Raw genomic sequence first — 25,519 nt, 5'->3', positions numbered from 1 at the left:
AAAAAAAAAATAAAAAAAAAAAATTGAAAAGACAATTCTTTTTAAATGCCCTTTGTACGTGATAGGCGGTGCGCGTGCTTCGAAGTTGTCGGTGTGGAGTAACCTTGTGGCCATGCAAGCCATTTTTTTACAGGGGCCAAACGACCCACCCTTCTCTTGGAGGAGGAAGATAAGAAGACAAGATGGTTGGCATCGTCAGTGCAGGTGCGGAGGTAACAACAGAAGAGGTGAGTCAACGTGACTGGAATGGATAGACACTAACATAGAAGAAAGAGTTAAATCTGCAGATTGACGTGGAATGATAGACTTTTTTCCTTTTGACCATCAGGCCTTTGACTTTATTGACAATGAAAATCAAGGGGAGGCATAGCTACACTTCTGCGCTAGTCCCATAAGTAATTGGGACTGTTATCTCAAAAATATGAATCAGAGAGGAAAGTCATATTGTGATTATAATATAATAATTAGACGTTAGAACCCATAGCCAAGGTAGGTGGTGGGTTTAATAATCAGAGCAGGAAATTTCTTGGGACCTTTTTTGTATTGAATTCACTTTTCAAGGTCATGCATTCATATTTGAGATGAGACTTTTGAGCCACTCTGTTTCGAATGGTCTGCCTGCAAGGATAGTCGTAGCTCATGGGCCATGGCGGCGTCGAATTGAGACCTTCAGGTCTAAAAACTTCAACAAAGGCGGCTAGCATTTAATGATGGGTATTTTCTAAAGACTTTTATGCATTCACTTAACTTTTCCCAACTCATTGACTTCACCAAGTGGAATCCTCCCTTCAGTTTCTACAGGGGCCTCACATATGTTATATATCGACTGTATATGCTCTTACTTTTGAGTTACCAACGCATTTTTGCAATATTTCCATTTTCATTGTACAATGGCAACGGTTATGGACAGGAAGACCAGTTTTGTGGTGCTCCTTGTACATTGCTATCTTTCCTTGGCTATTCTAACATGCTTGTTTACACATGCGGGTGGCAATCCAAATGTGCTTTGCAGAAAAGGAGAAAGAGAAGCCCTCCTCACCTTCAAACAAGGTATCATAGATCCTTCCAATCTATTCTCATCTTGGATAGGCGAAGAGTGTTGTATGTGGAAAGGAATTGGCTGTGACAACGTAACTGGGAATGTCATCCAGCTAAATCTTAGAAACCCATATGACCCCAATACTGAATATGAAGCTTTTGGACTCTCACAATTGGGCGGACATATAAGTGATTCTCTACTGGGATTAAAGCATCTCACTATTTGGACCTAAGTTTGAATCGTTTTGAAGACGATAATATTCCAAGCTTCATTGGTTACCTCCGGAATTTGAGATATCTAAATTTATCAAATGCGGGTTTCGTGGGTACAATTCCTCATCAGCTGGCAAATCTCTCCAACTTGCATTCTCTTGACATTCGAGGTTACTCCCTGCAAGTCGACAATCTTGAATGGTTATCTCATCTTTCTTTGTTGGAATTCCTCGACATGACTTACGTCAATCTTAGTAAAGCATCTAACTGGCTACAGGTGATGAACGTGCTCCCTTCTCTATCAGAGTTACGCTTGTCTCGTTGTGAACTTGATAAGTATGATCCTATTCCTTATGTTAATTTTTCATCTCTCACTATGCTTGATCTTTCACATAACTGGTTTCCTTATTCAACATTTGACTGGTTTCATAGTCTTACATCTCTTGTTACACTTGATCTAAGTGACACTCAGATTCATATCCCACTTCGGGTTGCTGTCCAAAACATGTCTTGTTTGAGAAATCTGCATCTCTCAAATAACAACTTCTCTTCCACAGATCTTAACATGTTATACAATATAAGTACTCTTGAAAGACTTGATCTTGCATATAACAACATTCAAGGTGTACTTCCTAGTGCCATTGGATCCCTTTCCGGACTGATGCACCTTGACCTGTCAACCAATGGTTTTGAAGGAAAATTACCAAGATCCTTGGGAAATATGTGTAATCTGCAACATTTGGATTTATCTTACAACAAACTTGGGGGAGGTGTGTATGAACTGTTAGGAAATTCTTCTGCATGCACAGTCAAAAATATGGAGTTTTTAGACTTGTCTCGGAATCAACTTTCAGGTACTCTGCCTGATCAATTGGGAGAGCATAAAAAACTGTCGATTCTTATTCTTGGCTATAACATGCTTTCTGGTCAAATTCCCGTGTGTATAGGAAATTTGTCTTCATTGAGGAAACTTGATGTCTCTGGCAATCAACTAACTGGAACAATTCCTGTAAGTCTTGGACATCTTTCAAATCTTGAATGGTTAAGCATCTCTAACAATTTTTTAGAGGGTTTTGTTTCAAATATGCATTTTTCCAAGCTAACAAAATTGAAAACACTTCAAGCCTATTCAAACTTGTTGACTTTGAGAGTAACTTCTAATTGGGTTCCTCCTTTTCAACTTCGAGATTTGAAGATGGGATCATTGAGACTAGGGCCACGATTCCCTGCCTGGCTTCAATCACAAAAAGATATTCGATTTCTAGATTTATCGAATGCAAGTATTTCGGATGTTATCCCTTTTTGGTTTTGGAGCCTCTGTTCCCAAATTCGTATTCTCGATCTTTCTCAAAACCAAATTCGTGGCAGTATTCCAAGTTTATCTTGTGGAGGATCAGTCTTTCTTGGTTTAAACAACTTTTCTGGCCCTCTCCCACATATCTCTTCTAACATTCAGGATTTAGATCTTTCCAATAACTCATTCCATGGATCTCTTTCTCCCCTCGTTTGTAAACAAAAAGAGAGAATGGAAGGAGGTCAAGTAAATGTTCTTGATTTGTCAAACAATCTCATATCTGGAGAACTTCCTGACTGTTGGATGAACTATTCTTTTTTACAAGTGTTAAACTTGGGGAGCAATAAGCTAACAGGAAATATACCGAGTTCCATAGGTTCTTTATCTTGGCTTCAGCACTTGTCCTTGGAGAGAAATAATTTGTTTGGAAATTTACCGTTGTCCTTGCAAAATTGCAAATCCCTAGAGATTGCCGATCTCAATGAGAATCTTTTGTCTGGCAGCTTACCCATTTGGTTGGGAAATAGTTCAGCCTATCTTAAGGCTCTCTCATTTCGCTCAAACAGATTTTATGGCAATATTCCTAAGGAGTTTTGTAACCTCAATTCTCTTCAAATCATGGACCTTGCACATAACAAATTATCAGGACCCATTCCTCGATGCTTTAGTAGTTTGAGTGCCATGGTGAAACTCAACTCTAGTATAAAAGCGGTCGGATATGGTTGGGAAAAATCAGTATTCTTGGTAACCAAGGGAAAAGGGTATGAATATGGCAAGAATCTTGATCTCGTCACAAGCATGGACCTTTCGAGTAACAATTTAATTGGAGAAATCCTTGATGAACTCACCAGTCTCTACGGCCTACAATTCTTGAATTTGTCCAACAATCAACTTCATGGAAAGATTCCTGAAAAAATCAATGCCTTGAAATTATTGGAATCTCTCGATGTCTCAATGAATCAACTCACAGGTGTAATACCTCAAAGCATGACGAATTTAACATTCTTGAGTTATTTAAATTTATCATATAACAACCTTTCTGGTAGAATTCCGTCCGGCACTCAGCTTCAAAGCTTTAGTGCACTGAGTTTTATTGGCAACCATGATCTTTGTGGACCTCCACTTATGCCGAGCTGTGTTGGAGATGGCTCATCCCTTGAGACAACACCAACTGCTGAAGATGAAGGCAGAGAGGACAGTGCATGGATCGATATGAAGTGGTTTTATATGAGCATGCCATTTGGATTTGTAGTGGGGTTTTGGGGTGTATTTGGTCCATTAGCATTCAACAAGGCTTGGAGATCGGCTTTCTTTAAGTTTTTGAATGACATGAAGTATAAATTCTTCAACGGTGATTAAAAGAGTGAAAAAATGGCAAGACCATGCGCTTGAATGTTGGACAAAGAGAATTGTTGTTTTTATTCAATAAAGCTTTGTTATCCTTTGGTTGTACTTTCTATTTTATGTAAAACTCTTGTTGTGGTTCAATATTACACTGCTTTGTTAGAATGTTCTCACTCTTGATAGAGGCATTTTCTATTTCTATTTCTATTTTCTGTAGAATTCTTGTTCTGTCTAATATTGTACAAAGAGGACTTTATATTTTCTGAGATGCTTTTTGCCGACCTGAGGAGATATAGGCATTTAAAAAATTGCTGACTTTACAAGTGAGTTCGGATTCCTCCATAAATTGGAATAATAGAAAGGGTTAAATACGTCTCACCCACATGTGGTTTAACGATTTTATTTTTTGCTTCATATGGTTCATTTCGTATCATAAATGGTACATCGTATATGGCTAAAAACCAAGATGGTACATCCGTCCAACTTTCGTTCAAAAATTGACAAAAGTCCATGCACAGTCGCACATGCCTTAAAAAATCAACATGTATCCCTATGTATAATTAAAAATAAAAAAATAATAATAATTAAAACTTAAAAAAATAAACGTTAAAAAATAACTAAAAAAAAAAAAAAGAGAGGGGTGGCTCGAGCTACCCTCATGACCGGTTTGGAAGTGGTTGAACCACCCCCAAAGACAAAATTGAAGTGGTCGAAACCACCCCCAAGAGCCTTAGGGGTGGTTGAAACCACTCCCTAGAGCATTGGAAGTGGCTCAGCCACCCCATTTGGCCTGGGAGTTGCCGAACAACCCTCATGACCCCATGGAAACACCCCCACAATCCCAAAAAAAAAAAAAAAAGGTTAGGATTTGGCCCTTAGGAGTGGCTCGGCCACCCCAGACTGGTCATGAGCCACCCTTCTTTTTTTAAAAAAAAAAATATATATATATATATATATATATATATATATATATATATATATATATATATATTAATTATTTTTTATTATTTTTAGTTTTTTATTTTTAATTATACATAGGGACATGTGTTGATTTTTTAAGGCATGTGACGTGGACTTTTGTCAATTTTTGGATGGAAGTTGGACAGGGGTACCATCTCAATCTTTCGCCATAAACAAGATACCATCTATGATACGAAATGAATCACAGATAGCAAAAAATAAACTCGTTAAACCACATAGACAAAAAAATATTTAACCCTAATAAAAATGAGATGTTTGGCATCAATTTCCAACATGGCATTTAAATACAAAATGATGTAAAGTTTAGAGAGTAACCAGTATGAAAATCTCACATTCCATTTCGTTTTGGCTCTGGAGCTGTAATAGTCCAATCGGTAGTGAATGGGCTAGGTTTGTAGTAGTGGGCTGAATGGGCTTGGGCCATTCCAATTGTTAGAGTTTAGCTTAGGGTTATGTCTATATATGAGGCTCAATAAATTGTAGAGATAATCGGTCATTTGTAAATTTGAGGCTGTGCACCTCGAATGCTCTAGGAAACCAAATATCTTAAATAGTCCAATTTTAGTATAATATCCGATACAGAATTAGTTCAATCAATTAACTGTTCATCCATTTGTTCTGTCAATTCATCAATTCTTCTACCATTTCCATCTTCCATTTCTATTTCATTCCATTCCTATTACAATTCAGTATACCTAACCCTAGAATTTCCATAGAAATCAATAACAGTAAATCAGGACTATTACAGGAGCTTAATCTTCTCAAATTGTGCGCATAAGCGCCAGTGGTGTGTATTGGAAGTGGTGTCCTATGTGCTAAACTTACCCGGAGTGCGTGCAAGTTACGTGCTATTCAGTGCCACAACTGGGCAAACTGCCAAAGCCCATCTTTCAGCTTAGCCTCAAAGATTTTGGCTAGAGATGAGAGCACTTTTGATCCTTGTGATGATTGGTGCGGGTGCCAAAGATGAAAGCCCATCTTTCAGTGAGACCCACTTTGAGAAGAGTTGATCAACATATCGAGAGAAGGTTTGGGAGAGAAATTCCCAATGAAATAATTGTATTCAAGTCTGTTGGCTCGGCAGTTTGTGGACATTAATTCTTCCATCATATATAATTGGTGCATGAGACTAACATCATGTTAAACTAGTTCATTAGCATCATGATCAGAGCTACCTATTTGTTTCTGTCAAATTGTCGTGTTGGTATGTTCCATTTTCTGTAATTGCTAAATGTCAAATTTTCTCCATCTAAGAGCATATTCAAATTGCTGGTGAAATTGCATTTAAAATAACAGATCACAGTCCTTCAAAAACCTTCCCCTATAACATGCATTACCACGCTAACATATATCCGATCAAAGTATTCATTCATGTCTTTAACAGAACAAATGCATGGCAATTTGCAGTGTTAAGCATTACGGTGAACTACTATACAATTCGTAGACAAATTTGCACCTAGAGAGGAAAATTTGCGAATGTCAGTTTTAGGGGATATGGTTGCTCTTGTTGATGCTGACCTCTCTTTCAACAACCTTGAAGGAGTGATGCCACAAACTTTGGAGAATCTTCACACCTTGCAAGTACTAGACTTGCCAAACAATAACATAAGTAGAGAGGTACTCGATCTTACAAAATTCTCTTTCTTGAGAGAAATATATCTATCCAAAAATCGGTTAAATGAGAGTTTAACCAAAAGTTTGGCAAAACTATTTATGCTCCAGGTTCTGGATGTGTCTTCAAATTCTTTAGAAGATGATATCACTGAATCACATTTGTCGAATCTTTCCACTTACATAAAGTTGATTTCTCTTTCAATTATTTGACATTGAAGTTTAGTTCAGCATGGGGTTCCATCATTTCATGATTTGGATGTCATTAGATTGAGCTCTTGCAAATTGGGGCCAGCTTTTCCTAAATAGCTTCAAACACAAGAATTTTTCACAGCTCGATATATCTGATGAAGGAATTTCAAACACCATCCCCACTTGGTTTTGGAATCTTTCTTCCGATATACAATTCTTAAATCTCTCCCATAACCTGATCATTGGCACCATACCTCTTCAATGGTTTTTGACAAGGTTTATTGGTTCTCCTCTTATAGATTTGAGTTATAACTGCCTCAGTGGTCCTTTGCCATAATTTCATTCCTATTCATCAGTGTTGAATCTCTCCAATAATATGTTCGAATGATCTATTACATCCATATGTGAGACAAACTGGAACTAGAGTTACCTTGATCATTAAGATAACTTGTTATCCGTAGAACTCTCCAACTGTTGGGGGAAATATGACGTAGCTAACTATGGTTAATTTGACAAACAATGATTTTTCTGGGAGAATCCCTTATTCTATCTGTGGTTCTGGAGATTGGCTTCTGACGTTGCATTTGAATAACAATAATTTCATTGGAGAATTGCCCAAGTCATTGATGAACTGCTCTTCATTGGGGCTACTAGATCAGAAAACAGACTCTCCGAAAGGATACCAACATGGATAGTCACAAGCCTACTAGATTTGATGGTTCTTCGCCGAATATCAAACTTGTTCATGGGTCACATACCATTGCAATTATGTCATCTAACATCTCTTCAAATCTTGGACCTCTCACAACAATATTACGTTACTATACCAGAATGCGTCAATAACATCACTATTATGACTCAAACAAAAATTTCACATGTAAGCATTGACAATCCATACTTTCTCCTTCCAGGACCTCCTTTATTATTGATTTTGAGTACATTGACAACTTATTGGTGACTTTCAAAGAAAAATATCTCGAGTATAGTAAAACTCTTGAACTATTAAAAGCCATCAATCTTTCAACCAACAAATTGAAATGAGAAATTCCAAGAGAAATAACAAGTCTCTCGGGGTTGATTGGGTTGAACCTATCTAAGAACTTATTGATTGGCATCATCCCTCAAAATATTGTTAACATGAAGAGATTGGAATTTTTGGACTTGTCTAGAAATCATCTTTCGGACATAATTCCCCCAAGCCTACTACTTTGAGCTTACTAAGCTACTTGAATTTGTCAAATAACAACTTGACAGGTAGAATTCAATTAGGTACTGCTTCAAAGCTTTAGTGTTTCTGCATATGCAGATAATCGAGATTGATCTTTGTGGATTGCCTCTTCATAAAAAGTGTCTAGAAGATGAAGCCTAACTAAAGGTTCAGGAGAAAAGGGTGGCAAATTGTCATCATCCAACTTTCTGGGCCACAGCTGGCCCAAGGAAATGGACTATCATCAAACCTGAGTCTTGCAAAATAAAGTGAAAAGGAGGCTCATTCATTTCCGGGACTTGATTGGTGTACTACACCCATACAACAATGATACAACAGCTCCTCACATACTGTGGGGCCCACTCTATGTGAGGGACTATTGTATCATTGTTGTGTGGGTATAGTGTAAATAGCATTTTCCTTCATCTCCTTGGACTGAATTCATTTGGGCTTGAAAAGTTTTGTTTCGTTTAAAGTGTCCAAAACAACCCTTTTTTCCTTGATTCTCACCGGAAACAACTCAATTTTTATTTTTATTTTTATTTTATGATTCAATTTAAAAAAAAAAAAAAAAAAATTATGCTCTTAACGCAATCTCAAACAAGTTTTTTTTTAAAAAAAATTATTAGAAGCTGTAACGCTATTTTCAGTCATTAATTTCTCTATTGTTATTTTCTTATATTCAATCAGATTTGAACCAAGTCCTTCAAAGTCCACAAACTCATCAATAGTCTGTCCAGTGTCCAGCAACTTGCCTCTGTCACTCCCAACTATATACTAAAGTTTGGTTTACAAAAGACAACGCTCGCTCTGAAGCATTAAAGTTTGTTTGACAAGTTGATGGCCAAGTCTTTCACTCTAATTTTAGCGCTATTGATGAACTTGACTTGACATGGGAACTTCTCAGAAATCACTGTAAAGGGTACCATCATGTCGACACATTTATTGTGGCAGGATACTTAGTGGACAATAGGTTTGGCTTGACCCACTGAATGAATTTCCAGGAAATTTCTCCCTAAAACAAAGAAAAAAGAAAAAAAAAAGTGGCAAAAAGAATGATCCAATTTCTACAAAATTCACAGCCGGCTCTGTTTTATAAGCCTTGAGAAAAGGTTCTTTATACTATAAACTATCCCATAATTCGCGCATTTTGTGTGATTTTTCATTATAATTTAATTTCAAATTCTCAACACATTTTCATCGTATTTTTCACTATATGTTAAAAAAGTTGTATAAAAAAAAAAATCTTAGAAATCAAGTGGTATTAGGTAGAGAGTTAGCTGTTCAAATATATACCAATAGCCTTGTTGATCTTATCCTCTCTTTCAACAACATTGAGCGGCCGATTTCACAAACCTTGAAGAATCATTACAATTTACAATTATTAGACTTATCAAACAATAGTATAAGTGGAGAGGTACCTGATCTTTCAAAACTTTATTTCTTGAACAAATTGTATTTATTCTACGGTCAGTTAAAAAATAGGAGTTTTCTCAATGTTTCAGAAAAACTTTTCAAGCTTCAGGTTCTAAATAAGCTGTAGATACAAAAGCAATGTGGTGGTTACCTGGTTGGAACAATTACGAGTTATTTTTGGCCTTTCATATATTACAAAGATTAAAACTGTATATACATAATGAGTAATTGTAGGAACTATTAGTTTCGGGATAAATTACTATTTAATTTTGATTCAATTATAATTTTAAAAGTTACATCAATTTAAAAAAAAAAACAAAAAATATTTATAGCATTACTTACAATTAGCTTTGAGATAAAAATTAAGGATAATTCCATCACTGTTCATTGGGATATCATACAATTACAAATCATTCCCTATGGTTTAAAAAGTTCATGAGAGGTCCTTGTAGTAAACTATAATAAAAAATCGATCCTTAGAGTCAAATTCCGTTAAAAATTTTGACGGATTCTGTTAAATGTCACGTCAGCGCCACGTCAAACCAATAAAATGACAACATGTGTCCATCTTAATAAAAAAATATAAATTTATTAAAATGACAACATGCACCCCCCATCCACCCTTCATTCTCCATTTACAATAAAAAAATTGATTTTAAGTAAAAAAGTGTTTCTTATGTGATATCAGGAGTAATGCTACACATCATCTTCTTGTCCTCCTTTTATCCTCCCAAAATTGATGTGGCTCTTAAAATCACCATTGGATCAAAATTCAATAATGATCTATCATAAATTCAATGGTGATTTTAAGAGCCACATCAAATTTGGGAGGATAAAAAAAAAACAAGAGAATGATGTGTAGCTTTACTCGTGCTATTATTTAGCACCCCTCAAAACTAAATCAGAAATATAAGAAGATATGGAAGATTTGAGGAATGGTCTGACGTGGGAAATGGGCTTGATTTGTCGTGGATGACCTGCTGTTGCTTGTTGCAGAGATTGAGGAATGGGCTTGACTTGCTGCTGTGCAGACTGGCGTGGGCTTGCTGCTCCTTGGAAATGGGCTTGACTTGTCGTGGATGACCTGCTGTTGCTTGTTGCAGAGATTGAGGAATGGGCTTGACTTGCTGCTGTGCAGACTGGCGTGGGCTTGCTGCTCCTTGGTAACTTGTGTCAGTGGCTATTCTCTAACAGTTCATTAGCATCATGATCAGAGTTATATATATTGTTTGTTTCTGTCAAATTGTCATGTTGGTATCTTCCTGTTTCTGTAATTGCTAAATTTCAAATTTTCTCATTCTAACAGCATCTTCGAAATGCTGGTTAAATTGCATTTAATATAACAGATCGTCCAGGGAAAAGGGAAGAAGCTTTGTCTTTGGCCCTTCAGTTGCCTTTGGAAAAACCGTTTCTTATCTGCCCTTTGATTTGTTGGCAAAATATTTAGATTGGAATGCATTCTATCTGTTTGATTCCAGTGGATTTAGTTACGGTGCAGTTTCATTCCTGTGCAAGTGAAATATGCTACAACCTGGTGAGAAATTCAAAACTGTGCTATTGGTGAAACATATATGCGAGACCTAATCTTCTGACATGTGTTAATAGATCAGTTTTATGTTTTACTAATCTTCTTCAGCCATAACTTTAATGGATGTAGACCTATTCTTGTCCTGAATTGCTTTTACTCATCGAATTAAAAGAAAAAAAGGTTTCTTCTTCAACTAAAAACTGATTGTGTTAGCTGGACCACCTTCGCTTTCTTCATCAAAGCATCATTTCTTGACACCCCCCCCCCCCCCCTCCCCCCCCACTTTTCCATTTATGCATTGACTTCATTTTTGCAGGTCATGAACATATTGTTTATCCATAGCAACTATAATTGATGTTCACTCATTCTCATGGAAATCGAAAAATCCTTATTTGCCGAAAAAGAGAAAGAGAAGAAGCCATCCTAACCTTCAAACATGGCATCATAGATAAAAATCAACTCTCCTCTTGGACTGGTACCGAAGAGTGTTGTATGTGGTATGGAATTGGCCGTGACATGTTATACAGATCCATGAAACTTCAACGGATATTTAGTGGCTCTGGGTCACTCAATTTTAAATTGAGTCCTCCAACTACAAAGACATGCATTTATGCATCGAGTCCTTGACACGCATTGACTTCACTTTTCCAAGTCAAGCATATCGATCTGTTAGATAAAAGTAAAAGAAAATACAAAAGCGATCACGGAAGTATATATGGCAGATACAAGTGCTTTTTGGCACCATTTCCATTTTTCCAAAGGTGGACAAAATTTTTGGAAAATTACAGTTCATATTTCTAATGCATGATCCAGATCCATGGCATTACCCATGTGATCCTGCTTTTTTGGGTTGGATATTTGCTAGCTTGATTTCAAAAATAATTTAATCATAATGTTGAATAATCTTATTGATGTTCAATTTATCCATACTCCAGTTCATGTACTCTGACACACAAGTAGATATATATTACGTATAGTATTAGTTTTCGTGTGACAAGTTCTATACTCAATATTTAGCCAAGTGTGGGTGTGGCTATCCACAATAAGGTATAAGACTGTTGTATAGTGAAAGCCTTACTCTGAGCATCCTAATTTGAGATGTAAAAATAAGAGAAATCTGCATTGTTTTTCTTCCTTGTGTTTTAGATTTTATTTTTAAAATTTGTTTTTTAGATTTTAACACTAAAAGATATTATTTTTAGGTGATGTGGCACTAACAAATGTCAAAAATTTGGACAGAAAAATCACAGAAGGACCCCTTAAAATCCCCAAAAAAATGGAGTAAAAATAGATATTAAAAAGTGAGGAATTAATTTCAAATCGCGCATTAACTCAGAAATTTATAATTAATTTACTCTGAAAGTAAAAGAAAACACAAAAATGAAATCCTCCTAAGGTGCGTTACAACGTTGCTTTCCTCAAGAAATTATTTGTCCCCACCAGAAATAGTATGCATAGGATTAAAGTAAATATTTCCCCAAGGTGCAATGGGACCCAGAAATCTTCTATTATTTAGTTGCGTTTTGTACAAATGAAAATTAAACCTGAATACCCTCTTTTTTATTTATTTTTTATTTTTTTATAGCTAGAGACGAAGACTTAAAATTTAAAGTGCAGATCGAAGATATCATAAAAGATAACAAAGCATAAGAGAAAATTGTTCTAGATATTTAATAACTGAACTGCATTTACTTCTATATTGTGTTGAATATCTTGTTTTCATAGATAAATATCAACTCTCCTCTTGGACTGGTACTGAAGAGTATTGTATGTGATATGGAATTGGTCGTGATATGTTATCCAGATCCATAAAACTTTTGAAGAATCAAAAGTTGGTGAACTGATAAGTGATTATTTACTGGAATTGGAACATCTTAAATAGTTTGACCTAAATTTTAAATGGATTTAAAGATAATCATTTTCCAAGTCATGCATACATACAACTCTAAAGTGAGGTGGAGAGGAATCCTTGTTCCAACTCCAAAAACTTCAAAAGAGGTAGCTACTAAAGAGGATTTTATCTTGAGTGAGGTCAAGTCTCTCTTGGCTGTTTGTGCTTATTTCACCCCTAGACTTCAAAACAATATGTTATTGGTCGGAATAAAGTATTTATGCATTGACTTCACTTTTTCAAGTCATGCATAGAAAGTTACGGTTGACACCAATCTTATTGGGTAATGGATATTAGTAGCCCTGGGTCCCTCAATTTGCAATTGAGCCCTCCAACTTTATGCATAGAGACCTTGACACGCATTGACTTCACTTTTTCAAGTCAAACATAACAAAAACCAAACCGAAATGCTCCATAGGTGCGATATAACATTGTTTTTCTTAAGAAATTATTTGCCCTCGCAAAAAATGGTAGGTAAAGAAATATAGTAAATATTTTTTCAAGATGCAATGGAGGTCAAAAATCCTTTGTTGTTTAGTTGCATTTTGCACAAAAGAAAACTAAACCCCAATATCCTCAGATTTTTCTATTATAGCAAGAGACAAAGACCGAAATTTAAAGTGCATAAGATATCAGAAAAGAGAATAGAAGATGAGAGAAAATTGTGCTGTATATATATTTTATAACTGGATTGCAGTTACTTCTATATTGTGTTGAATATCAATTATTTAATAACTGCAAATCTAACCATCATAAATGGCTAATTTAATAGTTATAAACTGCTATTTTAACAGACACTTAATTCTGACAATTAGATCAAATAATTATTAATGATTATTTAATAATAATCATTAGATTATAATTATTTAATCTCAACCGTACATTAGATCAAAGTTTATCTGACCTTACAATTTACTTTAGAGATGATCCAGTAAAAAAATTCAGACTGTATCTATCTAAGAAGCATCCTACGGGCCAAATTAATAACATTGACTTGAAAAAGAACCTAATTTTATGTTTGTTACGTCAAGCGGAATCCTCACGTCATTTACGTATATATATGGACTGTGGTCTCACGTTTTGAGGTACCAACTCATTTTTGCAAAATTTCCTCTTTCAATATTGTACTATGGCAACGGTTATGGACAGGAAGACCACTTTTGTGGTGCTCCTTGTGCATTGCTATTTTTCCTTGGCTACTCTAACATGCATGTTTTGAGATATCTAAATTTATCAAATGCGGGTTTTGTGGGTGCAATTCCTCGTCAGCTGGCAAATCTCTCCAACTTGCATACTCTTGACATTAATCAATTTTTTTACGATATGCCACTGCAAGTTGACAATCTTGAATAGTTATCTCATCTTTCTTTGTTGGAATTCCTCGACATGAGCTCCGTCAATCTCAGTAAAGCATCTAACTGGCTACAGGTGATGAACATGCTCCCTTCTCTATCAGAGTTACACTTGTCTTCTTGTGAACTTGATAAATATGATCCAATTCCTTATGTTAACTTTCATCTCTCATTATGCTCGATCTTTCATAAACAACTTTGTTAATTCACGTTTGACTGGATTAATAGTCTTATATCTCTTGTTACACTTGATTTAGAATTCATTGAGATCAAGGTTCCACCACTTGGAGTTGTTGTCCAGAACATTTCTAGTCTTAGAAATCTACATCTTAGTGGTAACAACTTCTCTTGTACAATACCTAAATGGTTATATAATATGACCACTCTTGAAAGACTTGATCTTTCACGAAATAATATTCAAGGTGTACTTCCTAAAGCTATTGGATGTCTTTTCACAAATGATGCTTCTTGACCTGCCACATAATGATCTTGAAGGAAAAATACCAAGATTCTTGGGAAATCTGTGTAATCTGCAACATTTGGATTTATCTGATAACAAACTTAGGGGAGGTTTGTACGACCTTTTAGGAAATTCTTCTTCATGCACAACAAAAAATTTGGAATTTTTAGATTTAAGTTGGAATCGACTTTTAGGTACTTTGCCTGACCAACTAGGGAAGCATAAAAAACTCTCCGTTCTTTCACTTGACGGTAATAAACTTTCTAGTCCAATTCCCATGTCTCTAGGAAAACTGTCTTCATTGAGGATGCTTTCGGTATGCAAAAATCAATTGAATGGAACAATTCCTGTAAGTCTTGGATATCTTTCAAATCTTGAAGAGTTAGACTTCTCTTTCAATTTTTTTGAGGGTTTTGTTTCCGAAGAGCATTTTTCCAACCTAACAAAATTGAGAACTCTCTATGCTTCTTCGAACTTGCTGACTTTGCAAGTAAGCACTAATTGGGTTCCTCCTTTTCAACTTCAAACCTTGGCGATGGGATCATGGGCATTAGGGCCAAGATTCTCTACATGGCTTCAATCACAAAAAGATCTTCGAGGACTAGATTTCTCAAATGCAAGTAATTCGGATGTCATCCCTTCTTGGTTTTGGAGCCTTTGTTTCCAATTCTATTGGATGAATATTTCTCACAAGCAATTCCATGGCAGTATTCCAAGTTTATCTTGTGGAGAATATATCTCTCTTGGTTAAAACAACTTTTCTGGCCCTCTCCCCGATGTCTCTTCTGACATTATGTATTTAAATCTTTCCAATAATTCATTCCATGGATCTCTTTCTCCCCTCATTTGTGAACATAAAGATAAAATGAGAAGACATCTATATTTTCTTGATCTGTCAAAAAATCTTTTATGTGGAGAATTTTCTGACTGTTGGATGAACTATTCTGAGTTACAAGTGTTAAACTTAGAGAGCAATAAGCTAATATGAAATATATCGAGTTCCTTGGGTTCTCTACCTAAGCTTAAGTTTCTGTCCTTGAACAAAAACAGTTTGTCTGGGGAATTACCATTGTCTTTGCAAAAATGCGAATGCCTAGAGATTGTAGATCTCAGTGAGAATCATTTGTCAAACGGCTTATCCATTTGGTTGGAAAATAGTTCATCTCGTATTTGGACTCTTGTGCTTCGCTCAAATAGATTTCATGGTAGTATTCCTCAAGAGTTATGTCACTTCAAATCATGGACCTTTCACATAAATTATCAGGACCCATTCCGCGATGCTTTGGTAATTTGAGCGCCATGCTGAGACAACTATCTGATACAAGTTTGTTTTTTAATTTGGGAACGATATTCTTGATATTGAAGGGAGCAGAGTATGAATATAGAAGGTCACTTGCTCTCATCACAAGCGTGGACCTCTCAAGCAACAATTTAATTGAAGAAATCCCTGAGCAACTCACTAGTCTTTACGGCCTACAATTCTTGAATTTGTCCAATAATCAACTCCATGAAAAGATTCCAGAGAAGATAAATGCCATAAAATTATTAGAGTCTCTCGATGTCTCAATGAATCAACTCTCAGGTGCAATACCTAAAAGCATGGCTAGTTTAACATTTTTGAGCCATCTGAACTTATCATACAACTTCTCCAGTAGAATTCCCTCCAGCACTCAGCTTCATAGCTTTAGTGAACTAAATTTTATTAGCAACCATGATCATTGTGGACGTCCACTTATGCGTAGCTGCGTTGGAGATGACTCCCCCATTGAGCCAACACCAAATGCTGATGATAAAGGCGGCGAAGACGGTGGCTGGATTGACATGAAGTTGTTTTATATGAGCATGCCATTTGGATTCGTGGTGGGGTTCTGGGGTGTATTTGGTCCATTAGCTTTCAACAAGGCTTGGAGATCTGCTTTCTTTAAGTTTTTGGATGACATGAAGTATATACTCTTCAATGGTGTTTTGAAAGAGTGAAAAAATGGTAAGACCATCTGACCATGTGCTCACATGGAGAAAGAGTACTGTTGTTTTTATTCAATAGAGCATTATTATCCTTTGGTTGTCCTTTCTATTTTCTGTAAAACTTTTGTTTTAGTTCAATATTACACTGCTTTGTTAGACTGTCCTTATCCATGGTAGGGGCATTTTCTTCTATTTTCTATTTTCTGGAGAATTCTTGTTGTGCTCTAATATTGTACAAAGATAAGTTTAACTGTTCTGACATGCCTTTCGCCAACGTGAGGAGAAAGTGGCATTTAAAAAATTGGCTACTTTACGAGTTCGAATGCCTCCCTAAATTGAAATAATAGAACTGATATGTTTGGCATCAAATTCCAACATGGCCTTAACCAATATGAAAATCTTACATGCCATGTCGTTTCGTCTCTAGAGCTTAATCTTTTCAAATCATGCCATAACTATAAGCGCCAGTGGTGTGTACTGAAAGTGGTGCGTACTGAAAGTGGTGCCTTATGTACTAAACTTACCCGGAGTGCGTGCAACTTACGAACTATTCAGCGCCACAACTGGGCAAACTGCCAAACTCTGGCTTCCATGGATGGCACTGTGTTGGTCTTTTTTATATAGAACATCATCATGTGTCTTGAGTGTCTCAACTTAGCCTCAAAGATTTTGGCTAGAGATGATAGTGAGACCCTTCGTGATGATTGGTGCAAATTGATAAAAGCCCATCTTTCAGTGAGACCCAGCTTGAGAAGAGTGATAATTTGGAATAGAATAATAGAGAAGGCAAGAAAATTGGCAGAGGAAATGCGAGACAATGGCGTGTTTGATGGGGTGAGTTTTGAGAGTAATGGGTGTTTGACGGCAGCCGGCAGGGGAGCATTTGGATTTGGTTGGGTCATTCAAGCATTATATGAGGGAGTGCGACGACGAGGCAAAGTATTTCCATGCATTACCATGCTAACATATATCCGATCAAGGTATTCATTCATGTCTTTAACAGAACAAATGCATGGCAATTGGCAGTGTTAAGCATTACGGTGAACTACAATACAATACGTAGACAAATTTGCACCTAGAGAGGAAAATTTGCGAATATGAGTTTTATCTTTGCGAGTAGAGAAAATATATGTACACATGAAGAAAATGACTCATTTTAATTTAATTTCAAGTTGTTTAATAAATAAACCTAACTTGAATCTAGGCTATTCAAGTTCATAGTTCATTTGCAACCCTCGAAAATGAGGAAAGCTCATGAAAATACAAAAGCTCAGGTAATAGAGGACTATGGATGAGAAATAGAAGAAAAAGCAGCTTGGAAGAGAAAGAATTCCTAGAAGATTTCTTGCAAACAACAATTACATAAGCTCGTGAATGCTCATTGATTTTTCTTTTTCTTTCACCATTCAGATCTTATCGAAGAGGGTACAACTACCTTCCAGAATGGGATATGGCATTTGACAATGTTAGCATTCATTTTGATAGGTTTGTTTCATCTTTTGCGGCTTGTAGGGGATCCTTGGGAATAGTAGATCATTAAGCTGCCTCTCAGCACTGTATTCTGAAGTGGCCTGCAAAGACAATTTAGTTGGGACAAAAGATTATTGGCAATAGAAGATCACTTTCCAACAAGGACATATTTGTATATCAAAGATAGTTCAAACAAAAGAAAAGAAATAAAAAATAAAGAAAGAAAGAAAAATGAATTTAAGGTAACCATGAGCGATATGAAAAGGTACATAGACAGCAACATGGGAAGAACTTAATATGATTGTCATTAGACATTACACAGCCAACCTAAAGGGTGCGGCTTTATAATGGTTCTGGTTGCAGTCCACTTAAAAAATAAAATGCGTGCCACTTATAAAAAATAAATTAAAAACATTTAAATGCGTGCCACCCAAAATACTTGGAAGAACACTTTTTACTTTCAATAAACAAATAGAACTAATGCACTAAAGCGTGATTGAATATGTGACTTTACCCTCCACCCCCTTTTGGGAGAAGAAGAATATGCCAGTATGTTCAATGACCATTGGGCCACTTTAAAAGAACGTGCATCTTGATTAACTGCTGAAATATCGTTGGGATCAATAAAATAAGGTAGTGCATGATATACCAGCTAAAAATTTCAAGGATTCAAGCTGTGATTCTGCAGAAAGCAGCTCTCTCATATAAAACCAGACATTAAAAAGCTCTCTATAACAAGGATAAGGAGGTGGTTGGAGGTGAGAAAGGATAGCATAACCAAAAATAAATTTCTCCAACTTTTTTCTTTTCTCCCTTAAAATTGTTTTGTTCTTAGGAATTGCCCACACCCCCCCCCCCCCCCCCCCCCCCCCCCTGCGGGAATCCCTGCATACACATACATACATAAGAGCTAACACGTAGCTGAAGGATAGCTGCCATACCCTTGTATTAAATGCAAACCGCAATGTCTGTACTAGTGTTCCTGAGCAAACCTTTAAGTCAAACCCAAGGGTATCTACACCAATAAGTGCTGCCTCCTGGAATGATTGCAATGAAGACCAATTATCTACAGCGGCAACTTAAAAAACTCTTTAACATATTATATAAGATTGCAGCAAAGATGGAATACCAATGAAAGATGGCTGAAGAATGGATTTTTCACAAAAGGCACTGTTTTGTTTCTCCAACTTATATGATAATGCATTCATGCAACAGTGTGAATGAAATATACAACTATCCTTCCCTTTCATACCAAATCTGCATTTCGAATACAAACATGTTTTAAGGTGCTTAAAAACTGTATAAATTAGTAGTTTTTAAGCACCTTAAAACATGTTTGTATTTGAAATGCAGATTTGGTATGAAAGGGAAGGATAGTTGTACCAAATCTGCATTTCGAAACAAACATGTTTTAAAGTGCTTACAGTCTATAATTAGTATAGAATGCAATGAACCGCTGGAAATCAATAGGAGAGGAATCAGACTCTCTATCTCAAACCCGCTCTGCTTCTCCCTCCCTCCTTCCTCCCCACTCTCACTCCTCTCTTCTCTTTTCCTACTTTTTCTCCTTTCCTTATTCTTCTCTCTCTTCTTTTGTGGAAGTTTGGAAGCTAGATCTACTACCGCCCGTTCACCTCTGCCACACACACGCCCATTAACTGGCTTCTCCGCGCCTAGAGCTACCACGAGCCACCCTTTCCAACAACACATGGGGCCCACACACCGCCATCTCCACCAGCACATGAGGCACACGCTACACCCTCCCCAGTCGTATCTAGTTCCAAATCTTCTTGTAGAGAACCCATACCCACCTCCTTCAATAATGCAGGAATGGTTCTCTCTTTTGTCCAGAGCTGTTCTAGAGCATATGTTTTTTTGTCCAAGGATGAGGGAAAGGTGATGTCCATCAACCACCACATCAGAGGCATCATCAGTGCACCCTCTATTCAGCAATCCACTCATTGGATTGCATCACATACCGCTGTCATGGTGGCCCTCTACTCGACCTTGGTCAAGGAATTATGGGACCAGATCTGTTTGGATCCGTTTCTCATTTTATTTGTACTTTTATTTTCTTGCACGGTAATGGTTGTTTTTGAGGAGTTTGTTGGGATCCCTCACCCCACCTTTTGTCGTTCTTTTTCTGTTTTAATGGAATTGCTCAGAGAGGGGGGAGTAGAGAGTGCAAAAACGGCTACCAAGAACTCAAAGCTAAGTACACAGAGTACTTGCACAGATAATTCGGGAACGTTACTGAATGATCCAGGAACTCAATTCACAGGTTTTCTAGAGTTACCTCCACTGGGAGACCCTTACATCTCCAACAAAGAGATTTGAGGGCCTGTGTGGTCTTTTCTCCACCAGCTTTTAGACGAGATATAATTTTGGCTGCTGAGTGTGCAATAGCATCAGGTTGAGCTTTCATGAAGTCTTCTACCTCAACAACAGTCTGCAGAGAATTATAATTAAACAATTATTTTATTGCAACTAAAGGTCTGTATCTTTAATAAGTAAAGTGAGGTTCAAACAACAAATGATTTGTCATGTCATAATGCTTTCACGTTACAGAAATCAGTATTTCAAAGTCGACCTGTAAAACGGGTAGATACTCTCTTCATTGAAGATATCATCGCCACATCTTCATTAGGCCTTTATAGGTGCTTAAATAATTTATCTTAATTTCCATGAGCTGACTGGTTCATATTTTTTTGTAAGTAAACTATGAAGACATAGATAACTTAAGCCCACCGGGTCATAGTTCATATGGAGAGCATAATTAAAGTATTTATCAACCAATTTACTCTTCTTTCCTTCTATTTTTTGGATAGGAGCTGCCTTCAAAAAAAAAAAAAATTCAGAATTTGAGGCCCTGCAAAAGTTGCTATTCAATTAAAGTGAACTGTTGAAAATCTTTTAATTTGGTAATGGAACATAATAATTATAATAGTGATGATACAGCCATACAGGGCACCAGTGTAGGACTTCTCCCAACCAAATTTCGTAAAATGCTTTGTAAGTCACCATGATAAGCATGAGGTAACCTGCTTAGACAAATTGCCTCTGCAATTCCTTAAACAAGCTTAATGTGATTATTCTATTAGCAACCATATTTTGTTGCCCAAGTAATAAAACCAGTAAAGAAGATCATACAATTATGTATAAAGACATTGACCAGCAACAGCAAAAAGTCAAAACACACCTAAAAACTATCAAACATACCGGATGTCCATACGAGGAGAAAAACTGAATCCTAGTCATCTCCAGCCTGTAAAATGAAGTTCCATTTACAGGGATGTCATCCTTCTCAGCTTCCTCTGCCCAGATTGAACTATTCTCAGATGACCCTGATTCATGTCTGTGATCATTAATCATACCAAGATCTTCTAGTTTGTCTTCTACAATTTCCCCAACCTGGTTTACGTCAGCATTACTGGACTTATGGTCAGATCGATGCTTCTGGATGACAGATTGTTCTTCAATAAAAGCAGGTCTTAGAAGGCCCTGGATAGCAACACTAGCTGAAGGCTCATCCATCCAGTCTATCGGATCATCTGAAGCAACCTAACAAATAAAACTAAGATTAAAAAGGATAAAAAAAAAAAAAAAAAAAAAAAAAGTTCCCTCCATGAGCTATGTTAAAATGGCAATGTGATGCTTCATATAAGGAATAGACACTACAAGTGGACATATAAAATCATTTAGAAATTATGCATATTAATTATGCTATGACAGAAAACAACTCGATTTCATGCCTTCTTCCTAAGAATACACATTACTTGATCACAAAACTAATAATTTACAATGAATTTATTAGAGAATAAAGAGTCGTTGCAGCATATCAAGAATATCTCTCTGATTTCCTTACCAATATCTTTCCTTATTTTCCTACCTGATTTCCCCAATATTTTTCACTTTAATATTTCCTGATTGTGTGCCATAATTAGTGGTATGTGCTCCCCTCTATTAGCCCATATATTCATATCATTTCTAATCAAAAGCACTCAATAAAATAAGAAGCAATGTAGCATTTTCTCTCTTTTGTATTCTCCACTTCTTCCCTTCTATCTCTTCTATTTTATTTTACAGAATTCTTACCTCAGATAGTTTTTTGGCAAAATACATTGGATGAGAAGAACGCATTGTCTCCAACTTTGCCCAATCTGCAAGTGTCTCATCAGATTCATCCAGCTCACCTTCATCTTCATCTTCATCTTCATCTTCAAGAACGGCAACCCAGTCCTACAAACAAGAATCCAATACATAATGGAAAATGTTTGATAGCTCAACTCTTACAGTAAGAAGCTAAATATAACCTGAACAATTAAATTCAAGCAAAAAAGAATATACATCAGACCGTATCATAATCATCATCTTCATCATTATCCTCATCATCATCATCATCTTCAACATCGCTATCTTCATCTTCAATTTCCTCAATTCCAAAATCAATTTCCGATGGACCTGATAACTCCATGTCATTGATCATTTCCATAGTATCCAAGCCTATAATGACTTGCTGCATTTTAGGTAAACTGCGTAAGTCCAGAACAAACTCTTAAACAAGAAATGGTGTTCAGTTAACCATTGTTTCACACAATTATATAGTGAGGAATGTGAAGAGCAAACAGCAATACTTAAAGATAAAAGATAAGAGAAGAATACAGTTGTACAACCTAAGAGTACTATTGATTGTGGACAGGATTTGTAAGATCATCTAAATATTTCACCATATGTAACAAAGACCATTGAATTACGTACTCACATAAGTCAATGAGGCCACCAATACATAAACAAAGGACTGAGCAAAAACATGATCATCAATATTTCAAATAATAAATATCCTAGATGACCCTATTGGTGAGAACAAATACTAAGTTTCCAATGCAAGTTAATGGCATTTTAGGCCTTACCAAGCAAAATAGACTTCAGATTAAAATCCCAGTACCCTAACTAGACAATTAAAGGATATTTATGCTTCTTATTTTTAAATAAATTGCTTTCCTCGGGAAAATTTAAGGTGATCAGAAAGAAATCGCTGAATTTTTCGATTGATAGATGTTAATTGCCAAAGTAACAGACAGCCATAACATGGTACATACGGAATTTTTGAGAATCAATATGATCTTCAACTTTCAATTAGTAATTATCAATAGCAAAATGTCCTCATACTGTAAACTGAATTTAAAATTTCGCTAAGAAAGTTCGGAAGTTCTCATTTAGTGCATGATGATGCATGCATAGAAACACAAATAACACATGCACTTGCACACAGAATAGTGTGCGGAGGGGAGGGGGGCAGAGAGCAATTGAGAAAAAGCTAAAGAAAATCATATCTGAAGTAGTAGTTTTGCCAAGTCTTTAGTAGAAAATCATATTCATGCTTGTATCAATATGTTCATGCAAATATGCATGCATGTTTGCCAGGAAAAATCCCCTACCACAAAGTTATTTTCTGAAGTTAGAGATTGAAACACATCATCACCATCACCATTGTTCACTTGAAAGTATATATCTGGAAGACGAACACATTGGCAGTTAGGATGAGGATGATAAGCCCAACAACAAATATGCAAACCATGACAATGACAGATTTTAAATACTTGACTTACTTCCATGTTCATCAGTAACATAAGGCAAGTCAGGCAAGAGAATGTTCTCATGAACTTCATCATTGATCAAACTGGAAAACAGGAGTGTCGCTTTGCTATTTACCTGAATGTGACACACTACGGGCAACATTAGCCATGCAAAACTGGCTGGATGTAAGAAACAATAGCAATCCAGAACTGTCAGACCACCAGAATGCAAACACAAGAAATACTATAAAAAGCTTACTAGATGTGGGAACATGTATAAACTCAAACAAAATGTTGTGTTTTCCATTCTTTTGTAAATGCAACTCCCTCTTCTGTCTGAGTGGGTGCTTTTTTTTATACGGGAGGGAGGGGGGCGATTATTACCAATCCTCCCCTTTTATACCTAACCGTCTATAACAAAAAGGAAGGCATTATAAATCACCTCAATAGGGATATCACTTGAAGTTGGAGGATGATCTAGTACGACAGAGCTCAACTTTGGGGAAGAACTGCCTCTAGTTAAGCTCTTATGCTATCCAACATTTTTCCTTCTCTTAGATGATTTTCTGTCTAGATATTTCAAGCATCATTGACATCTAAGTGGTTAAGAAAAACACATAACACGTGTTTCTATGGTGAATTTGGAAAGGACTTCTATCTTTTTGTCAGCTAGCAATCACTCCTTCCAATATGAAACTTACAACAAAACTTTTCTCAAAAAAAATTCACAACCATCATATTATCATCCAGGCCAATTATAGGGCATTAGCGTCAGCAGTCTGAATGATGTGAGGAGTGCAAGAGATCATGCTATATAAATACATTCATACACAAATATGCAAAGTGCAATATTGGCATCAGAATTCATTCCTCCTTGAAGTTGTTTCCGCTGATTGACTAGTGCTTGTAATATAATACCTCAAGAATTGTCCTAGAAGTTTCTGCGGTTGTAAGTCTAACATCTCCACCATTTTCTGACATAGGCTCAGCAATTTCCTCATCTGGATGGTACTGTGACGTCCCATTCTGCTTTTCAGGATCCCAAGCTGAGTCCAAATGCTCCACAGAGGCTCGAATTCTATTTTTTATGAGTGTGTTCCTTCTTGTCAGGTACCGGCCTTTTAATCTTCGAATTCTATTCCTGTATATCAATCTTAACATGTATAACTATCCATTCTTAACATCTACAAGTTGTAATTATCTACATAAGATAGTTGAACAATCTGATAAGAAGAAAGGCGACTAAGGACCATTTGGTTAGCTAAATGAAACTGTTCAAAATTTCAATCTTATTCATTTCATTGACTAAGAAATCTAACTAGCTCTATAAAAATCAAGATTAGCTTCAGTACCACGGCGAATCGAAACTGCCAGAGTGAGAGAGCCCGCAAGAGGTGACATGGACTCCGTGCAAATCCTCCGAGCTCCACATTGAGCGACAATCTACCAATTCAAAACGAAAGAAAATGCTTCAAAGAAAAATCACAAGCCGAGAAAATGCAAGGAAAATGTAAAGGAAACTGACACTCTCATTCATCTTCAGAAGGATTTAGTTTAGCTGTTGAAGTTTTCTCGCTTTCATCCTTTTCATTTTGGAAGCTTTAAGACTCAATACCACAAAATGAATGTGTGTGTGTGTGTGAGAGAGAGAGAGAGAGAGAGAGTTACAGGGTAGGGCGGTGGAGGAGCAGACATTTGCACCGGCGGAGAATCGGACGGCCATGGCTGATTCCATCATCATCATCATCATGTCTCTGTATTTATAGAAGTGTGAGATCCACAAGCATCGTCTTTGTCTCAAAGAATAGTCCGTGAGGATGAGGTGCGAAATGCGAATCGGAAAGGCCTTTGGATTAATACGTGGTATGGATATCCTGTGACGATCTTTTAACTCTAAACGCTACAACTGGACAGGTGTTGATACTTGGTTGGTCTATCTCTCATTTTAAACGCCTTTTGTTGAGTGGGACTGTCCTTGGAA

At 36.5% G+C, this 25,519-nt stretch overlaps 3 protein-coding genes across 4 annotated transcripts; 2 read left to right on the top strand and 1 right to left on the bottom strand.

Moving 5' to 3' along the window:
• Window positions 1–843: 843 nt before the first annotated feature.
• On the top strand, window positions 844–4,033 carry LOC133862681 (receptor-like protein EIX2). Its single transcript, XM_062298531.1, has one exon. The coding sequence runs from the start codon at window positions 1,487–1,489 to the stop codon at window positions 3,902–3,904; it is 2,418 nt and encodes an 805-aa protein (XP_062154515.1). The 5' UTR covers window positions 844–1,486; the 3' UTR covers window positions 3,905–4,033.
• Window positions 4,034–6,346: 2,313 nt separating this feature from the next.
• Window positions 6,347–16,504, top strand: LOC133861748 (receptor-like protein EIX2). The gene is made up of 4 exons (XM_062297550.1): window positions 6,347–6,487; window positions 14,490–14,637; window positions 14,722–14,843; window positions 15,893–16,504. Exons 1-4 carry the CDS (start codon window positions 6,347–6,349, stop codon window positions 16,502–16,504), a joined length of 1,023 nt encoding a protein of 340 aa, XP_062153534.1.
• A 1,126-nt stretch (window positions 16,505–17,630) lies between these two features.
• Window positions 17,631–25,386, bottom strand: LOC133858272 (uncharacterized protein At3g49140-like). Of its 2 annotated transcripts, XM_062293704.1 has the most exons (11): window positions 25,207–25,386; window positions 24,891–24,981; window positions 24,457–24,679; window positions 23,572–23,674; window positions 23,401–23,474; window positions 22,317–22,478; window positions 22,058–22,201; window positions 21,182–21,523; window positions 20,259–20,411; window positions 18,904–18,999; window positions 17,631–18,063 (listed from the first exon to the last, which is right to left on the bottom strand). In XM_062293704.1, the coding sequence occupies exons 1-11, from the start codon at window positions 25,286–25,288 to the stop codon at window positions 17,959–17,961; spliced, it is 1,575 nt and encodes a 524-aa protein (XP_062149688.1). In that variant the 5' UTR covers window positions 25,289–25,386; the 3' UTR covers window positions 17,631–17,958. The 2 variants fall into 2 exon arrangements, with proteins under 2 accessions (XP_062149688.1, XP_062149689.1); XM_062293705.1 differs by lacking the exon at window positions 18,904–18,999.
• Between the last annotated feature and the right edge of the window lie 133 nt (window positions 25,387–25,519).

The sequence above is a fragment of the Alnus glutinosa genome, chromosome 1, assembly GCF_958979055.1.
Source record: "Alnus glutinosa chromosome 1, dhAlnGlut1.1, whole genome shotgun sequence".
Taxonomy (NCBI): Eukaryota; Viridiplantae; Streptophyta; class Magnoliopsida; order Fagales; family Betulaceae; genus Alnus; species Alnus glutinosa.
This window is presented reverse-complemented; position numbering and strand designations above follow the sequence as displayed.

Bases quoted from the DNA above. Each gene is read 5' to 3' on its own strand.
- LOC133861748 (XM_062297550.1), top strand. From the start codon at position 6,347: ATGTCAGTTTTAGGGGATATGGTTGCTCTTGTTGATGCTGACCTCTCT. The intron at 6,488-14,489 runs GTACTCGATCTT...ATAATATTCAAG, and splicing joins ACAATAACATAAGTAGAGAG to GTGTACTTCCTAAAGCTATT. The intron at 14,844-15,892 runs GTATGCAAAAAT...TTGATATTGAAG, and splicing joins CTTCATTGAGGATGCTTTCG to GGAGCAGAGTATGAATATAG.
- LOC133858272 (XM_062293704.1), bottom strand. From the start codon at position 25,288: ATGATGATGATGATGATGGAATCAGCCATGGCCGTCCGATTCTCCGCC. The intron at 23,675-24,456 runs GTATTATATTAC...TGTCACATTCAG, and splicing joins CTTCTAGGACAATTCTTGAG to GTAAATAGCAAAGCGACACT. The intron at 22,479-23,400 runs GTAGGGGATTTT...CCTAAAATGCAG, and splicing joins CTTCAGAAAATAACTTTGTG to CAAGTCATTATAGGCTTGGA.
- LOC133862681 (XM_062298531.1), top strand. From the start codon at position 1,487: ATGACTTACGTCAATCTTAGTAAAGCATCTAACTGGCTACAGGTGATG.